At 48.5% G+C, this 18,542-nt stretch overlaps 1 protein-coding gene across 2 annotated transcripts in view; it reads left to right on the plus strand.

Moving 5' to 3' along the window:
* The window catches only part of ANKRD12 (ankyrin repeat domain 12), a 358,273-nt gene that overhangs the window by 286,335 nt on the left and 53,396 nt on the right, over positions 1 to 18,542 (plus strand). For both annotated transcript variants that reach the window (XM_078688133.1, XM_078688134.1), the window contains one exon: positions 6,083 to 6,225. In XM_078688133.1, the coding sequence (XP_078544259.1) occupies positions 6,083 to 6,225 (143 nt within the window). The remainder of the gene's footprint in view (positions 1 to 6,082; positions 6,226 to 18,542) is intronic.

An 18,542-nucleotide genomic window follows, 5' to 3' on the forward strand; every position in this document is an offset into this window, starting at 1 on the left:
CTCTTGGCTTCCTTAACGACTCACTGGCTCGAGGGGTTGTCACTCCATCGCTAAAATCCGCTTCCATCGTCCCCATCTTAAAAAAGCCAGGAGCCGACCCCTCCGTGATGGCCAATTATCGCCCCATCTCCCTTCTACCCTTTCTGGCGAAGGTGCTTGAGCGACATGTTACATCTGCGCTCAGCTCCTTTGTCGAGGAGAATGGGAGGCTGGCTCCGTGTCAGGCTGGGTTTCGGCCCAAGCACTCGACAGAGTCAGTGGTGGTGTCAGTACTAGACACCCTTAGAGAGGGTATGGACGTAGGCAGATCCCAGGCGCTGGTCCTCCTTGATTTGTCCGCCGCTTTTGACACGGTGGATCATTCCATCTTGCTTTCCCGTGTCAAGGCGGCGGGCATAGGAGGCTCAGCCCTTATCTGGCTTTCGTCCTTTCTGAGGGACCGGACCCAGGCGGTTCATCTTGGGGAGTTTTCAGCTACCCCCTGCCAGGTCCAGTGCGGTGTTCCCCAGGGTTCTTCTCTCTCTCCTTTACTGTTCAATCTTTATATCGCGCCTCTTATCTTTGCCCTACAGCAGCTGGAGGTCACGGTATATAACTATGCCGATGACCTCCAGCTCATCTTTACCCTGTCCTCTACCCCTGACTCCATCTCTAACTTCCAATCTATTCTATCTTTCATCAGGGACTGGATGAACTTCAACCACCTGAAACTCAATCCCGATAAGACGGAACTTGTGGTGACGGGTGGTTGCTCCAGTCCCTGGAATTCTCTATTTTGGCCCCCCTCCTTTGGCTCTCCTCCTACCCCTGTCCCCTCTGTTAAGACTCTTGGCATTAAGCTAAATGATAAACTCACTATGCACTCCCAGATTGGTTCGGTGGTTTCTTCCTGCTTTCTTACTCTTCGCACTATCCGCTCTATCTCTCGCTTCTTTTCTTTCTCTGCACTTAAACTAATTATGTCCGCACTGGTCCTGTCCCGCCTGGACTACGGGAACATCCTGTTCAATGGCATCCCTCAGTACAGCCTGCGTAAACTGCAACTGGTGCAGAACCAGGCGGCCCGCCTTGCCTTCGGTCTCCCCAAATTTCATCATACCTCTCCCCTCTTGAAGACCCTCCACTGGCTCCCCGTGCGGGAACGCGCCTTGTTCAAATTAGGCTGCATGGCGTTTCAGGCCAGGACGGGCCTGGCCCCTCTCTTCATATCTTCAGCCATCAAAGCTTATGTCCCTGGCAGAGACCTCCGCTCCTCGGCACAACTTCTTCTAGCAGTTCCTCGCTACCGGAAAAAAAAACAGGGTGGCTCGAAATTTTCCACTCTTGCCCCCATGTTCTGGAATTCTCTCCCCTTCCATCTTAGGTCCCTCACCCAGTATTCCAGCTTCCGCAAAGCTTTGAAGACTTTTTTATTCACTCAGGCTCTCCTTTCGTAAGCTCTGCTCGCCTTTTCAGTCTATGTCTTAGCGACTGATCTTGCCTAGTTGGCTGCCTGCTATTTTAGCGCCAAGAAACCGCCCAGGTGTACGTTGCGCTTGATAAATATTTTTAAACTTAATATGGCGGGGGGTCATTACGGGTATGATTGGGGGCGGATCGCCCCCGCCAGGCCGGCTGTGGCTGCCGCCAGCCTGGCGGGGGCGATCCGCCCGCCATCCTAATGGGCCCCTTAGTTTGTGAATATTAAATCTCTCATAAAGTGCCTGATTTAAGGAAAACGTATTTTATATCCTGCATCCAGAGTTAAAATTCTGAATATCAACTCAGGAAAAGCTTGTCCCTGGATGCTGTGTTTGTTGGAAATCTCATGCCCCAAGCACAGTTTGCCTTCTTCAATTACCATCTTTCATGTGTTTTTAAAGATCACTCTATAAAGTGTAAATATCCACTTAAACCCAAGTAAGTTTCCTGAAGATGCATCTCTAACAGAGCTTCAGCACCCTTAAACCGTTGAAAACTAGTGTGTACCAGATCAGTAATAATTAAGTTTTGGAGTCTGCCCTTGACCCTGTTGTAGGGAGGTCGCTCCCCACACCGCATAGCTCCACCTGACTGTGGCGTGTGCACAACCCAGCTGCTGCTGAGTTTGAGGCCCTCCTCCACCCGCAGGCTACCACCTGTGCTTCATCCCTGGTGGCCAGTGGGAGGCCCTGAGGTTTGTTTCTTCTGCCTGTATTGTTTTTGTGCCTTTAATTTTACTGTTGTGCCTGTTGCCTTGTTTTGTTGCCTGCTTGCTGCCTTGCCGTGTCCTTGCCTTTGCTTGTTGCCCCCTCCCCGGTCCCAATTCCCGCCGCTGCGGCCCCGCCCCCGCTCCCATTCGCCCGTTTTTGTGACTTTAATTTTACTGTTAATTGTACTGTTGTCTGTTGCCTTATTTTGTTGCCTGCTCGCTGCCTTGCCTTTGCTTGTTGCCCCATCGCCAGTCCTGAGTCCCGCCGCTGCCGCCCCGCCCCCGCTCCCATTCGCCCGTCCCCTCACCCAGCTGCGCCCACCTCCCCTACTTATGGCGCCCGCGCCGCTGAGGAAACCCGTCCACGCCTGGGCCGCGCCCAGCGCCAGAACCCTTGGACCCCAGATACGGCACAACGCACGTCTGCACTATGACGCCAGCACCCTCAGGCACTCAACCCCGGTCGAGAACACACCTGCTACCGGGCAACCCCGAAGCGCTCCCAAGGACCCTTCACTTGCCGAAGCTGCAACTTCACCAGCATCCGGCCAGCCAAACCGCCCACCAAGGAACTCCACTACCTCTGATGCATCCTCCTCAACACCCGCTCTGCCCGCAAACACGCCGTCGAGCTCTGGGATATCCCCCTCGACTCAACCTCCCCAGACGTCACCTTCCTAACAGAGACCTGGCTGAACCCTGCCTCCACACCCGACATAGCCATTGCCATCCCGGAAGGATACAAGATCACGCGCAGGGACCGCACTAATGGAACAGGAAGAGTAATCGCCATCGTCCACCGGAACACCCTCAGAGTATCGACCTACACCGACGACACCCTCCGCACCGCCGAACACATGCACTTCCAGATCCACACCGATCCCAACACCACCCTCAGAGGAACTCATCTACCTACCCCCCGGGCTCAGACCACAGTTCAGCGACTCCATCGCCGACTTCGTCAGCATGCACGCCCTCACCTCAGGGGACCTGAACTTTCATCTTGAGAACAACAACAAGACCAACTCCACCACCCTGCTCGACAACCTTGGACTCAGACAGCTCGTGACAACACCCACCCACACCACCGGCCACACACTCGACCCCATCTTCACTGTAAGCCCCCACGTCTCCTTCAACCGCAGCACCGAACCCAACTGGACCGACCACCACTGCATCCACTTCAACTTCAGGAAGCGCACCACCGCACCCAACTGCTGCCTCGACGATGCTGGAGCAAAGTTACCAATGACCAGCTCACCACCACCCTCGCCCCGAACCCACCCGCCGACTCCACCGACCCTGCGGCCTGCAACCTCAGACAATGGATGGACAACTGCGCCAACACCCCTCCAACAGCCACACCAGCAAGAAAGCCACCTGGATCGCCGAAGACCTCCAGGCCTCCAAAAGAACATGACGAAAACTGGAGAAGAACTGGCTCCGCGAACCATCACCGGACAGCTACACAGCCCACAGAACGCCACCCGCAGACATCACCAACTCATCAGACCCACCAAGAGGGCCCCATTCAAGGACTGCCTAGACAACGCACACAATAGCAAGGAGCTCTTCAACATCGTGAAGAAACTCTCCAACCCCAGCTCCAATGCCAACGACATCCCGCCTTCGCAAGACCTATGCGACTCACTGGCTACCTGCTTCCACCGCAAGATCACCGACATCCACGACAGCTTCAACGCCACGACCGCCCCGACGACCACCGCCCCCATCACCACCACACGCACCAACCACCTACTCTTCTGGACAAGCGTCAATGACTAGGACACCAGCGAGACCATGAAGACCATCCACTCCGACTCATCGTTAGAACCATGCCCCCACCATATCTTCAACAAAGCCAGCGCATCCATTGCACCCCATCTCAGCAAGCCAGCAACATCTCCTTCGAGACAGCAACCTTCCCAGAAAGCTGGAAACACGCCGAGCTCAACGCCTTACTCAAGCAACCAAAGGCGGACCCCAAGGACCTCAAGAACTTCCGGCCCATCTCCCTGCTCCCATTTTCGGCTAGGGTCACCGAGAAAATCGTCAACAAACAGCTGACCCGCTACCTCGAAGACAACATCATCCTGGACCCATCCCAGTCCGGTTTCCACAGCAACCACAGCACCGAAACCGCCCTCATCGCCGCCACAGATGATATCAAGACCCTGCTAGACAACGGAGAAACAGCAGCACTCATCCTCCTGGACCGGTCAGCCGCCTTCGACACGGTCTGCCACCGCACTCTACGCACACGCCTACACAACGCCGGAATCCAATGGAAGGCCCTGCACTGGACCACGTCCTTCCTCTCCGGCAGAACTCAGAGTGTCTGCCTCTCCCCCTTCCACTCCAATGCCACCGACCTCATCTGCGGCGTACCCTAGGGCTCGTCCCTCAGCCCGACGCTGTTCAATATCTACATGGCACCCCTCGCCCACGTCGCCCGTCAACACAACCTCAACATCATCTCCTACGCCGACGACACCCAGCTGATCATCTCCCTCACCAAAAACCCTCACACAGCCAAAACCAACCTCCGAAGGCCGTCGCCGACTGGATGAGGAACAACCGACTGAAGCTGAACTCGGACAAGACGGAGGTCCTCATCCTTGGGTCCACCCTTCGGCCTGGGACGACTCCTGGTGGCCGACCACACTAGGAACTGCTCGGACACCCACAGACCACGCACGCATTCTAGGGGTCATCCTCAACTCCACCCTCACCATGTCTAAGCAGGTCAACGCCGTCTCCTCCTCCTGCTTCAAAACCCTCCGAATGCTACATAGGATCTTCAAGTGGATCCCCACTGAAACAAGAAAAACAGTCACCCAGGCCCTCGTCACTAGCAGGCTGGACTACGGCAACGCCCTCTATGCAGGAGCATCAGCCAAGTTCCTGAGACGGCTGCAAGGCATCCAGAACTCCTCTGCACGTCTGATCATCGACATCCCCCGCTGCAGCCACATCACTCCCCACCTGAGAGACCTACACTGGCTCCCCGTTAACAGGATAACCTTCAAGCTCCTCATCCACGCACACAAAGCCCTCCACGACACAGGCCCAGCGTACCTCAACAAATGACTCCGCTTCTACACCCCCACCGGCAAGTGCATTCTTTGTTGCTGCGCAGTTAGCCCCTAATCTTCTCTCAGACAACTTGAGGACCAGATCTCTGTTAGTCATGAATGCTGAGAGGAACAGTGAAGACTCCGAAGCTACAGATATTGAAGAGCAGATGCCTGTTAAAGTAGCTCTTTCAATCCGTGCTGCTTCTGGAAAATAAGACTGAGTCAGACTGGCCTATGTGTCAATTAGGCAGGTCCTGATGGGCTTGTCTAACAGGCTGTTTGTGGACCTGATATGAAAATTAACATTGCCTGCAGCAAGCTCAAATCAATGCAGTCGTCCATATCTTGAAAACACTTCTACAAGTTATTACAAGTTCAAAACTGCCCCAATTCGGAAACATTAGCCACTTTTCTTTTTTTTAGCTGTCTAATTCACAGTGCCTGGGTTTATTTTCTGTCCTAGGTAAACCTTGGGTAAATGAGAATGATTATTCTTTCCCAGCTGAAGCAGTGGCCATATCTGTTCTGCAATGAAGGATTGTGTCTCTAACCAGCAAGAGTCTTCAGTGTATGTTTTTGTTACTGTGAGTAGTTCTGTGCATGCGAGGATGGAATGCAGCTGCAGAGGTAAATGGACCCCTCACAGTGATTTGAATGTTGCTTAGTAACTGTTTTAGTTTAGGTACACTGCTTTTTTTGCCCACTGAATGAAGTGCTTTATTGCTAATAGTTTTGTGGTGGCCTGTTTTCTTTGATATGTTCGTCCTAATGTTGCAAAACAAATGATATGTCACAAACGTATTCTTGCTTAAACTTGCAAATTGTTCCTCTTCAGGTTGGACACCACTGCATGAAGCTTGTAACCTGGGGTACTATGAAATAGCTAAAGTTTTGATAGCTGCAGGAGCAGATGTAAACACACAAGGACTGGATGATGATACTCCACTCCATGATGCAGTTAGCAGTGATCATAGAGACGTAAGTGTGAAATCTGCAATCTGACAAATTATCCAACTATTGTGCACATTATAAATCTTATGTCAGATCATAGGGTGACGTTGCTTTAACAAAGACCATCTATAATGGATGCACAAATCTATTACCTGCAGCTGAAGCCTAATTTTGGACAAGGAGGAAGGAGAAAACAGCCTGATTAAAGGCTGTAAAACTGTTGATATTAGGAGTGTTTAATAGTAATTAATTCCACATTTTGGGTCCTTGAAACCAGAAGGTTCTTGCTCCATCTTGAGAGCTCTTGCTGCAAGGGTGTTGTAGAATGTCTCATCAACAAGACAAACTATCTTCAGAGTGATTCTGTTACTAATGCACAGCCTGCGTAGTCTGCCTCTGGTAGTTGATACATAGTCCTTTTTTTCTTAGTCATGTCATAATTCACCACCATGTTGTGCTGCAAATTTTCCAGGGCATTCTTAGGCAGGTCCAGTTATATGGGATTACAGTGATCAATTTGGAAAAGAAGCAATACGGCCACCACTTGACTAAACTTCTCCAAAGGGGGAAAGTAATGGCTTTTCCTAAGCACTTTAAAAAGCCATATTTTTAGCACAGATCTTCTGTATTTGGTGCAGAAAAGTTTGTTATTGGTCGAGAATGACTTCTAGATTCCTTTAAGTAATACCTAGGGCCCCTCGATACTGCTTGCTTGACACTGTGTCAACGCCCAAGGGGAAGGGAAAACAGCACTGGTTCGCATTGTTGGGGCTGGTGCTGGCAAAAACGGTGAATAGCAATCAGGTGGTTGAGGGTGACAGGACATGATATAAAACCCTGGCAGAGGGACTTGATGAAATGGGCCTTTGCAGAGGAAATGAGTATGAAAATGGTCCACACTGACAAGTATTTGCCCGAAGACTTGGAGGACTGGTCATCAATGACCAGAGATTTTATGGAGGAACTAGAAGGGCACTGGGAAGGCAATTGATGCACACATGAATCGTAACTGTATGGTGTATATGTACTTCATAATGTTTTTGCTTCTGTTCTGTGTAAAAAGCATACATATAAATATAAAAGGGTAATACCTGGGGAAGGAGTGTCTCCCTTTTGTTCTGGCCTGAGGTCTGGTGTCCAGCAGTTAACATTCCCACCCACGATCAACACATCTATCTTGTCTGTGTTTGGGTTTAAATAAGCACAAATCATCAGTCCTGGATTCCTACAAGGTAATTGATGCTGGATGTTGTAGATACTTGATCAGATTTCCATAAAAGCTGTTTTTCTTCGGCATATTGAAAAGTGTTAAAATCCAAAGGATTTTCTTAGGCTGCTAAGAAGTTGAACATAAAGCTTAACCTTGATTGGAACCTGAACCTTTGTGAACACATCAAGACAGTCTAATCTTGGGGGACCGAAACGTAGATTTCACTACATACATGACCTATTTTTAAAAAAAGAAGAGAAATATATTTATTTCCTGTCTTCTAAATCCTGCTGTGTGTAGCAGTCTAAGAATAGGTCATAATTGACTGTGTCAAAGGCTGAGGAGAGAGCTAATGCTATTACATCCTCAAATGCTTTAATCTTGCTGGGTCCTAAATTGATTCAGTACTGCAAGTAAGTAGTCCGTGTACAGAAAGGGCAGGGAACAATTCAGCAATGCAATAAAAAACCCTTGACAACCAATTGATTTTCATGTAATTACACAACGTAGGCCATGCATGAACAAAATACTTGTGATTTTTGTTATGTTTTTTATTTATTATTTCGTTTACCAGGTAAATCAATTACACATGATATCCTTTAAAGGTTATCGGTCTATAAATATTTTAAAAAAAGAAAGGAAAACCTTCCTGCTCTTGCGAGAAATGGCCATTATCTGTCAACTCCAGATACATCACCAAAAGAGCCAGGAGTTTACGATCGTATTCGATGGGGTATCCACCTGGTCATGGTGTCCTACCGGGATTTATGTCTTCAAGGGCCTCGCTTATTTTCTCTAACTTGAGAAGTTGGTCACAGTCCTCCTGATAAGAGCGGGTCAAGCAAGACATTTGAAGATCCTCATCAAAGAGAAAATTGCACTGGTACCTGGGACGCCATCTTTCAACATTTAAGATTGATAGTACTAATTGAACATAGTCGCAATATCTAGGGCTGTTGATATCCATCTCCCTGTTCTGTCCTTAAGATGGGGAACTACTCTTGTCTCATTGTCCTTGTCAACCAACCAGTATAGGAGTTTGCTCGACTTGACCCCCATTCATACACCGATCAGAAGAAGGCTACCCAACACTGATCTCCATCCAGATAGAGCTGTTGCAAGGACACTCTGTCCACCTCCAGGCAATGCCTCACTTGTTCCTCCTGGTGCCCGCGACTTTTCCCATTCTACTGCTTAAATCTCGTTCTCAAGAGTATTAATTTGACATTTCTCCCATTTCTTAACTCTCAAGTATGAGCAGACCATCCCCCGCATAGTGGCCTTTCCGGCTGCCCAAAGCACAGAAGGAGACTCCCAATGTCCCTTGATTCAGTTTTAACAAAGCTTACGATTCTTGCAGCTAAAAAAGGGAGAATTGGTCGTCTGCCAAGAACCAGGCTTTGAGATGCCAGACTGGTTTCTCGTCTGCTCCGTGGACGCCAACCGTGGCTGGGGCATGATCTTATATGCCCCTTGGAAGGAAATGGGAGGTAGTTGTGTAGAGGAGATTGTGGGTGGAAAGTAACAACAAGTGGAGCCTCTGATATTCCAGTGCATCCTTGGGACTGTGGATTCCAGACCATCCATGCATCTCACAGTCCCAGGCTATTCACCCAGTCTGCTACTCTTCTCCCCTCTCTCTAAATCACCCCAGGGCGCCTAGTCGAGTCCAAGGGCACCATGATGTCATATTTTTTTTGTTTGTAAAAAGAACAGTTAGGAAACAAACAAGAAAAGCAAATCTCTACATCCCAACCTCCACCCTGCCTGTATTGCCGCCTCCGAACAAGTATCTGCCACCCTAGAAAACTGAACCATAAAAAACTAGGCGGCAATTACATCCCCTTCCCCCGCCTGACCCCTGCAAAGTAATACATGTAGGAAAAAACAATGCTTGCATGCTATGTCAGTCATAGGCTACCCCCTTTAATTAGTGCCCTTGCGGAGGGAGAGCCTTCTATCATCTCTGTGTCTCTTACTTCTTGATCCCTCTCGTCCCCCTTCGGAGCCGTACGAGGCCTGTGTCTCATGTGACTCCCCACTCTTTTTACAGGACTTCTTGTGGCCTTGGGGTCTGGCACTGCTCTCCCCCACCCAGTTTTGCAATCCACCACTAGGAAAAGCAGGCCTTTGCAAGGCTTGGTTACATTTAAGCAGACTCTGGACTTATTAGTCACCAGCACCTTCGCTGGGTATAGAAGCATGTATTAGAGTTTCATGACAGAGTTTTTGCTTGACAAGGTCGCAGGACTTTTACTGTTTTATCAGACTTATGGTCTGGAAAAATCATGATGCAGCTGGATTGGAATGTGAATAGCCCCAGATTCCATACCCCTCACAGGATTGCATCGGTCTCAATAGTTCATTAGTTTGGCGATCATGGAGCGTTGTGAGGCACCATGTTTGGGGGGGTGTCTGTATCATTGGTGATCTGTGCGCCCATTCAAGCACAGTGATGATTGCTCCATGTCCGTCCATGATTGGATCTTCTTCTCTAGGAAGGTTTCTGGTGGTGAATCCTCCATCCCTTCAGGGAAGCCAATAAATCAGATCACTTACACAAGCTCTATTCTAAGCATCCTGATAATGTGAGACTTAAGCTTTCAGTCTTCTACCGTGTCCTCTAACTCAGAGATCCACCCCTCTGCATCTGATATTCTGTCCACAACATTGCAAAGGTCCTGTTGTAGAAGACACGTGTTCACCCACGCCTCTTCTATTTAGGACTTAAGTGGCGACTTAGAATCCTGGATGGCTTGAAGTACCTCTCTGGTACTGGCGAGTTGGCGATGGCCATGAATCTGTCCTTCTTGGTTTGCGCCTGCTTTATGATTCGATAGTCATTGTTGGACCACCTGTGGGGGCACCAGATGAGGTACCTTTCTCAGGGTCAGAGGCATGTGGTCACCTCAAATCCCTAAGCAGCCGGAGGCAGTCTGAACGTAGATACCAATTGATCCATTGGGGCCGCTGGAGAGTACCTTAGGATAAGACCACCTCAGGTGCTGGGCAAGAAGAGAGTGGAGGCCTGCAGCACCTCCAAATACTACCTGCTACGGCTTGGTCAAGTGGCCCTCATTGCGGATGTCGGGGTATTCAAACCGCAATGCCTACTACTCAAGGTTTCTTCTCACAAATGTGGCCTCCGCAGTTTCAAATGTTGGACCTAGTCTTCCAGCTCCAGCCAATTCCACCACCATCCGAAGGATTTCGCGGGTCTGTCTGTGCTGGCCTGCAAATGCCCACCCTCAAGGAGTTGTGGCTGTGGCCATTGGGGGCTGAGGTAGCATCAGGACCCAGACTCTGTGTGCCTACATAGCTCAGCGGCAGTTGCCCCGGCCGGGGAGCAGACATCTGGTTGCGGCTGCTATCTTGAGGCCATCTTGCAATAAACTCAACGGCCCATGGCAACTGTGGAGGGATCACGGCAGTGGAGAGGCTTTCAAAAACTGGGCTCCATAAGGGATGCCAGGTCAAGCGAAGACCAGGGATTGGGTATGCTAGCACCCAGGAGAAATGAGTTTTGCGGGAGCCCGGCAGAAGTTCAGATTCAAGCATCCGCCATCCTGGCAATCCAGGTCTCGCCCATGACATAGCGTGATATTTAACCAACATTATACTGTTCTTTATACGGGGAATGGTGGGAATACAAAGAAGGTTGTTTGTGAGTAGATATAAGATAAAGAAAAACTTGAGGTATATGCTAGAAAGAACAATAGGGGGAAAGTAGAATGACTCAGAGTGTGGTAGGTACGGCCGGACGACTATACTACCAGTAATTTTGGATCTAAACAGGGCAACTGCTTTAAGAGATAAAAATGAGATACTTATAGACCAAGCATCCAGGTAAGATGCAAGAATCATTCCCCTGAATGAGACCCCCAAAGATGAAAGAAGGGATTGAAATCTAAAATTGTCCATCTAACCATTACATAATGGTACAAATACCGCATGTAGGGAAAAGGAAGAGAGGTTGTAGTTCTGAAATTTAGTTAGCTGTCAGTATTTGTCATGAACTGTTACAGTCCACCACGCATCATTTCCAACATCCATTTGCCATGGGAGGGAAGAGTTTAGTTTCTGCTTTGGCTGAAAATGCACTCTGCTGCAATTTTCAGGGAGGTTACAACCCACTTATGCCAATGTGGTCTGCCATCCAATATGCTTTGTGGAGTTCACAGTATAGCAGAGTGTTGAATCATGTAGCCATTATCTGTAGGCATATAAAAGTCTAATGTAATAAAAGCTGTGCAAGTCAGACATTGCATCTCTGCTTACCGTATTTGATGGCTGATAATATGGGGGATATTTTGAGGGGGGAGGGGAATTGGCTCTGATTATGGTATTGCCTCTAGGTGGTAATCACAGGCAAGGAGTCCAGGGTTTCCCCAAAAGTGTACATGGCTCAATGCAAAACCCAAAGTGCTCTATTAGTGGTAGTGTGGACGAGCAGCCTGAGGCCTAACACAGAGGAGTGTAAGACCTCTATTACACTTATGTGATCAATAAGGCACACGACTTCAGAAGATCCAGACTAATTTTATAAAATTAGATTTGTTTGTACTTTGTTTTAAGACCGAGGTCTTCATAATAAGGTAAGTTAGTTTTTAGTTAAAAATACTTTTCATTGTCAAAAATCGACACTTTCGAAAGGTTTTCACACTCTCCAATGTTATCCTATGGGAAAACAATATTGCGGTTTATCAGGTGAGAATCGAATTTACAATTTCAGTCTTCGGAGTCAAAATTCGGCAAGGGCCAGGGGTCATGTAGGTACCAACAGTGGCGCAGGGTCGGCTGGGTGCAGAGGTCAAAATCAGTTTGATCCAATGCTCTCCAATGGAGACAGGAAGCCTGGAGCCACACTGCTTACAGGTTAGTAAATCGGTTGCAGGGGCCAAGGTTTGGGGGTTAGGTTAAGCACAGGGGGGTGAGTGGGGTGGCAGCACCAAACAAACACCACCAACAGCATAGGGGTGGCAGGGTGCAAATTGGACGTCAGGTACTCCATGCTTTTCAATAAGGATTTTCCTGACTGTGAAGAGGCTTCAGGCATGGCACCGGAGGTTACAGTAGGAAGACCAACAGCAGAGGTAAGTTGGTATGTAGGAGGTCGTAGGAGTACCATCTGTTCAGCTCACCAAGGCGCAGGGGCTTCGGGTGCAGGGGTGCCTTTGGATATCGGAATCTTCTTATTGGAGACGGTAGGGGGGAGCCTCTCCATTCACACTGCAGGTGCAGTCATGGAGGGCAGGAGAGGTCAGCCTAGACCTCTTATCCAGCCCAGGCTGGATATGAGGTCAGGATCGCCAGGGAGACTTCACTGAACAGGTGAGCCACTCTGCCCGTGGCCGTGGGCATCTGGTGCAGAGTGGGCAGGTGTCGCAAATCTGCCTGGATCCGGAATCTTTGGAATCGGTTTCTTCTGGACAGGTCCGTTGTCCTTGGGAGATAGGAGTCTTTTTGAAGGCAACGGTCCTCCCAGGGGTTTTAGAGGTTGTTGCAAGACAGGTTGCAGAGTCGTTGAAGCTGGAGACAGGCCGGTTGGGCTGGGGCCAAGGCAGTTGTCTTTTAGCTTCTGCTGCAGGGTGTTTTCATTCTTCTTAGGTCGTTGCAGAGCTGGGATCCAGGTCTGGGGGAGCCACCTACATGCTAAATTTTGGGTGTTTTTTAGGGGGTAGCAGGTAGGGCCAATGGGCATCTCACTTCGGGTGACTACACCCCTGTGGGAGGGTGCATGGACCTAACCCTGATTGGAGGAGTCCCCCCAGCCTCAAATTGGCAAGGACTAAGGAGTGTGCTTTACCTCGCTTGCCCCACCTAAAGGTCGGCACAGTTCCTATTTTTTTTTTTCCCGCCCGAAGTGGGGGTGTTAACCAGGGTTTGCCATCTGCTATTAGTAGCAGAGGCTGGCAGTCGCATTACAAAGGCGGCAGGCCTTTGAAGTTTCCCTCTTCGAGCACTAACCCATCCTGGGGGAATAGGCATGACCCCTCTGCCCAGGATGTGCATTTTCTATGGTCTCAGAGAGCAGGGGCTCCCCAACCAGTGGTCTAGAACCAAGCATGGTGGTGACTGGCTGCCTACAGCTGGTCAGAGACCACACCAGGGTTGGCATAGATTCAGACACTGGCATCAGTGTTGTTTTATTGACAGGATTAGTTTGGTACCAGACACTCACTTCAGTAGAGCCATAATGGTGCTGTTGAACTCTAGTTGTCGACTTTCCAGCTCATGTATTCTATATGGCTTCACTAGCACTTACAATGTTGAGAAATGGTGTCCAATATTGTAGGGACATATCTGCTCATGCAGCTATGCCCTCACCTGTATTATAGTGCACCCTGCCTTAGGGCTGTGTAGCCTGGTTGAGGGGTGACTTACCTATTCTGCTAGGCAGTGTTAGCTGGCATGGTACCCAGACAGGGTGCCATGTTGACTTAGTTGTTTTCTCCCTCATAGGGGCATGCAGGCCCCCATCCGCTTCCTGGCCCCAGGTACCCAGCGTGCCAGTTACTAGGGACGTTTAGGGTGCAGAAGTACCAATTGGGAGTATGTTTTAGGGAAGGATTGCTGGCCCAGGGCACCTGGTTGGCAGGGACCCTGGGCACTACATTTGAAACCACATCAAAAGCAGGGGGAAAGTGGTGGGCTACCCATGCAAAAGAGGCACTTTCTCACAAGGTGCATATCCAATTCTTCATTCATTATAGGCATCCTCTAGAACTCCAGTATTGAGGCTAACTAAGTTTATATTCTCTCTTTGGGCAGCAAACAACTTACACTGACCTACCTCAAGCATGAGGTTGATTCTCTCGAAGCTCTGGCCTTATTCCAAAATAAGCATGGAACAGATTGTGTGTGAACGCAGAATTAGCAGAAAAGAAAATCTGGCCGTGTCCTGGCATTATGAGTTGCAGAAGACTTACTCCATCTGTGTTCCCTCTAGTTTCACAGTGGATTTACCAAAATCATGCAGTATTTGGATCCTTTTGTCCAGTCCCTTCAAGACCATCTGTCTCAGCAAGGCATAGGCTTCCCACAAACCCAACGGTCTTGCAGGGCTGCATTTTAAACCCTCATCACAATATTCTCTCTTTGGAGATGAGGAGCATGCCAAATCGTCTGCCTCTTTTACAAGGCACTAAGGAGAGAAGAAAATAGCTTTTCCTGGGTCTGTGAATAATAGCTCTGTCTTCATCTGAGAATGTTTCCACTCAGTCTGTTTCAGCTTTTAGTGTTTCTGGATCTTCTTTGTGGATGAGACTTCCTTGACTATCACTACTTCCTTCCTCTTTAGATCTGCACTTCCATAAGCATTTCTGTTGATGGTGAACAACTGCTTTTGCCTCCAAGAACTTGCACAACGTTGTAGTGGGATCTATGTAACGCCAAGGCATTCCTTACTTACCTAGCATGGATTACTCATGACAAGACTTTAACAAGACTGGCATTCTGTGCTGTTTGACAAAGCTTTGCCATAGAATTTCAATAAGATAGACTTGTTGAATACAATTGACACTTTAATTCTTTAGTAGTTACTTCAATTTACAAGGAGCATATGGGCCAGATACACCCACTATCCTTTGTGCACCTACTGGTTCTCCTTATTTATTCTTTGAAGCTTATTATGGCCACTGATGTAGATCCAGCTCATTGATACTCTGTCAAATCTAGCAGAATATAACATTTCCTAGCTATCGGGAAGAAAGGTTTCAATTCTAATAAGGACGCTGAGGCGAGCATTATGCTTTATGCTTTACTCTTTTATTTATTCCACTCAGCAGCCTTAAATAAGACGTGTTTATTCAAAGACTACAAATCCCATGATTCTTTGCAACAAGTGAACAGTATACCATAGAGTAAGTCCCATATAAGCAGCATCGAGGAACAGCACTGCTACTTTCTTCGAGTGATACATCCTGTGGTCCACTTTTCTTTTAGTAGTCTTGCTTCTGGTCTGATCCTGGAGAAAACTGAAATACATCTGAAATAAATTATCAACGTATTGTACATGTCTGAAGTTATCTACAACATCAACAATACTGGTACCTGTTAAAATATGCAACAATAAACTAGATACATCCGTTCACCATCGAAGGTACATTTCAGTCAAAATCACTTAGACAAGCTGTATTTTAACCTTAATAGTGATCCCCAATATCAGCATACACTTATCCAACAATGAAGACTACAGAAGATACCTGGAGGGTAATAAGTGTCCATCGAGACGGGAGGGATAATCCTTGCCTCCGCGTCCTTAATAAAATGTAAACTTTTCTTCCTGATAGGTAAGAAATGTTATATTCTATGTCATGACTGGAGGCTCAGATTTTGCTTGTTTAAAGCTGGTTGACAACCAGTGAAGCCATGCCAGTCATTAGTTTGAAATAAAATGTTTTAAACGTGGAATCGCAAGACCAATAAGCCACTCTGAGAATATTGTCTAGTGCGGAGGCTCCCCAGGGAAAAAGCATTTGAGGTATCAATACCTGCTTCTAGCAGGAATCATCTCACCCAACGGGCAATAGTTGTTGCCAAGATTGCTTGAAAGGCTTCTTGAGGGAGACAAAAAGTTGAGCTGTTCCTGGTGGTCTGTATTCATTCATCATGGACTCATAGGCCCTCACACCGCGTACCACGCACAACTGTGGATGGTCCAGTTGTGCGTGGTACGCTGGGTACTGAACCACCCTGGTATTGGATTTTGTGTACCAAGAAATGGTGAACGACACCCCCTTTGGAGTGAACATGCATGCTGTGATATCTATGGTACGAATGTCAGAAACTCCCTTAAACGAGATATACCCACAGGACTTTTACAGGACAGATATGGATTATCCTGCCATGATGCCCCTCAGGTGCTTGCAGACTAAAGGCTGTTCCCCTACCGGGACCTCATGTATCGGAACATGGCCCTCCAAAATTGCAGCTGTGCATGCGTTGATAGTTCGATAAGCCAACCCTTTGTCCACCAATTCTGTCAGAAAATTTACAATGTGCACTACATCCGCTCCCATGGTATCCAAACCCCATCGCAGACACCAGCATGACCATCTTCTCCAGGCCGAGCCATATCTTATGACAGTAGTCTGCCTAGGCCCTTCTAATAAGGGAGGAAGCCAGTGACAAAAGGCCCGGAATCTCCCACCGTCCCCTGTAATCTTCCAACCCATCAGTCGGAGAGTCTCTTTTTGAACCAGTTGGAGTAATTTGCCATGTAAGTCCATCAGTAGAAGAGGAGTCTGGGAATTAAGATTCGAAAATCCATTGAAAGTTCCAGAAGAACCGGATACCATACTTGTTACTTCCAAAGAGGTGTCACCAGGATTATCTCTTCCTTCTGGCACCAGGCCAATGTCATGAGCCTAACTGTCATCGAGAATGGAGGAAAGGCATAACCCCATAACTGGCTCCAGTCTTGAATGAAGGCATCCGTCTCCTCTGCCAGCGGATTCGGGAGCCAGCTGAAGAAGAGGGGAAGTTGGTGATTGAGTCGTCACACAAAAAGGTCCATTTGGCATGGGCCACACCAAGTCATCAAACTCATATATAGTGTCATCTGCTCCTTGACCTGTGTCTAAAGGCCTTTTTAGAAAGACCCGATGCAGCCTCTCAAAGGTATCTGATGAGAGAGCTGTATCTCTAACATGCACGTTCGGTTTGGCCTTGTTCTTGCCATTAGGGACCCCGGAAAAGAAGGTTCGCCCCTCACTGTCAAGTCAATAATTCACTGCCTGTGGGGTTGAAACGCCGAGGAGACCACCCCCTTTAGGGATGCATCTATGACATCCACTAGCTCCTCATGAATAGGGTGCAGCGACTGCTCCTCCTCTACAGACTCCCAGTAGGCATCAAACTCACCTGCCACAGGGATCATACTGCAGGAATATGCTTCAAAAGTATTAAGAAACACTCCCTAACAGTCCTGTTTAAAGTTTTGTCTCCGCCAGAGTGTGTTGATGACCTTACTGTACATGGCCTCTAAATATACAGGTTTTAGCGAAGGAATTGCTTCGTGGAAAAACCGCCTATCTGAGCTATCTGGGTCTCCTGGAGCTGGTCTGTGGTGGCAGGCGAACTGTCAGTTGACTTGGGGGCAAAAGCATTGTTTAGCCCAACTGCTTAGCTGCGTGTCAGTGAGGCCTTCTGTAAAAGGCAACAGGGGCTGATTCTGGGCCTTTCCAGGCTACAAGACCTCTGTCAACATGTTTGGTTTTACCTCCTTAGGGTGGATGTGAAGGTGAAGAACATCACAATGCTTGCCTTATTGCATTGGCTTATGAAGTGCTTTCCTGAGTTTGTGGGAATGTACGGTTAATCAGACCAGTATCGAGAGAAGTGTCCAACCCACTGACCTCCTATAGCTCCATATTCCAGTTGCCATCACCATCATAGGATGGGGCAAATCCTTCACCATGTCCACCATTGTCCTCTCCATTAGGCTGAGTCTGGTCAAAGTCAAGAGACAAAAAGCTTGTTTAATATTTGTGTGTGCCTGTACATCAGGGGAATTTCTTCTGGGTCTGATGGGTTCAGCAGTGGCTGTGGCTGCAGTTGACACAATGCCGGACACCGCAATGTGTGTCGTGTCTTCCTCTGGCGCTGGTGATGTCTGCATAGCTGCTTAAGGAGCCAGGGCAGATTTCAACCATACTCCAGATGCCAGCACCGAACCCTAAGCTGGCTCACAGGGCCCAGATACTGTCAACGGTGAACCTTCCAGTGGTAACCCGAGTGGGAGTCCCTGGAGCTTCTTGGGACACAAAGGCTTCACAAAAGTCCTCTAATTACTGCGACATCACTGATGGACCACGGCACTCTGGGTGTATCTGAACCAGAGATGGAATTGGTTCTTTGGTGGAACTGGCGCGAGAACACAAGCTCGAGAATGCCTTTGCACCTTCTCTAGAGATCAAGAATAGCAGGAAGGGGCAGAGGCCTGCTTTAATTTCTTGCTTTTCTTCGACTTGCCTGAAGACTTCAATCATGAGGTACATCCGCCTCCGAAATGATTTCAGGACTTTGAGCGGGAGTGGGTCCTTGCCTCTGACTTTGATCTGGAGCAAGATCTGCATGGAAACTTACGGTGGTTTGCCACATACAGCATTGCTTCACACTTGCGAATGGCCTT

This window comes from Lissotriton helveticus, chromosome 4_1, assembly GCF_964261635.1.
Source record: "Lissotriton helveticus chromosome 4_1, aLisHel1.1, whole genome shotgun sequence".
Classification (NCBI taxonomy): Eukaryota; Metazoa; Chordata; class Amphibia; order Caudata; family Salamandridae; genus Lissotriton; species Lissotriton helveticus.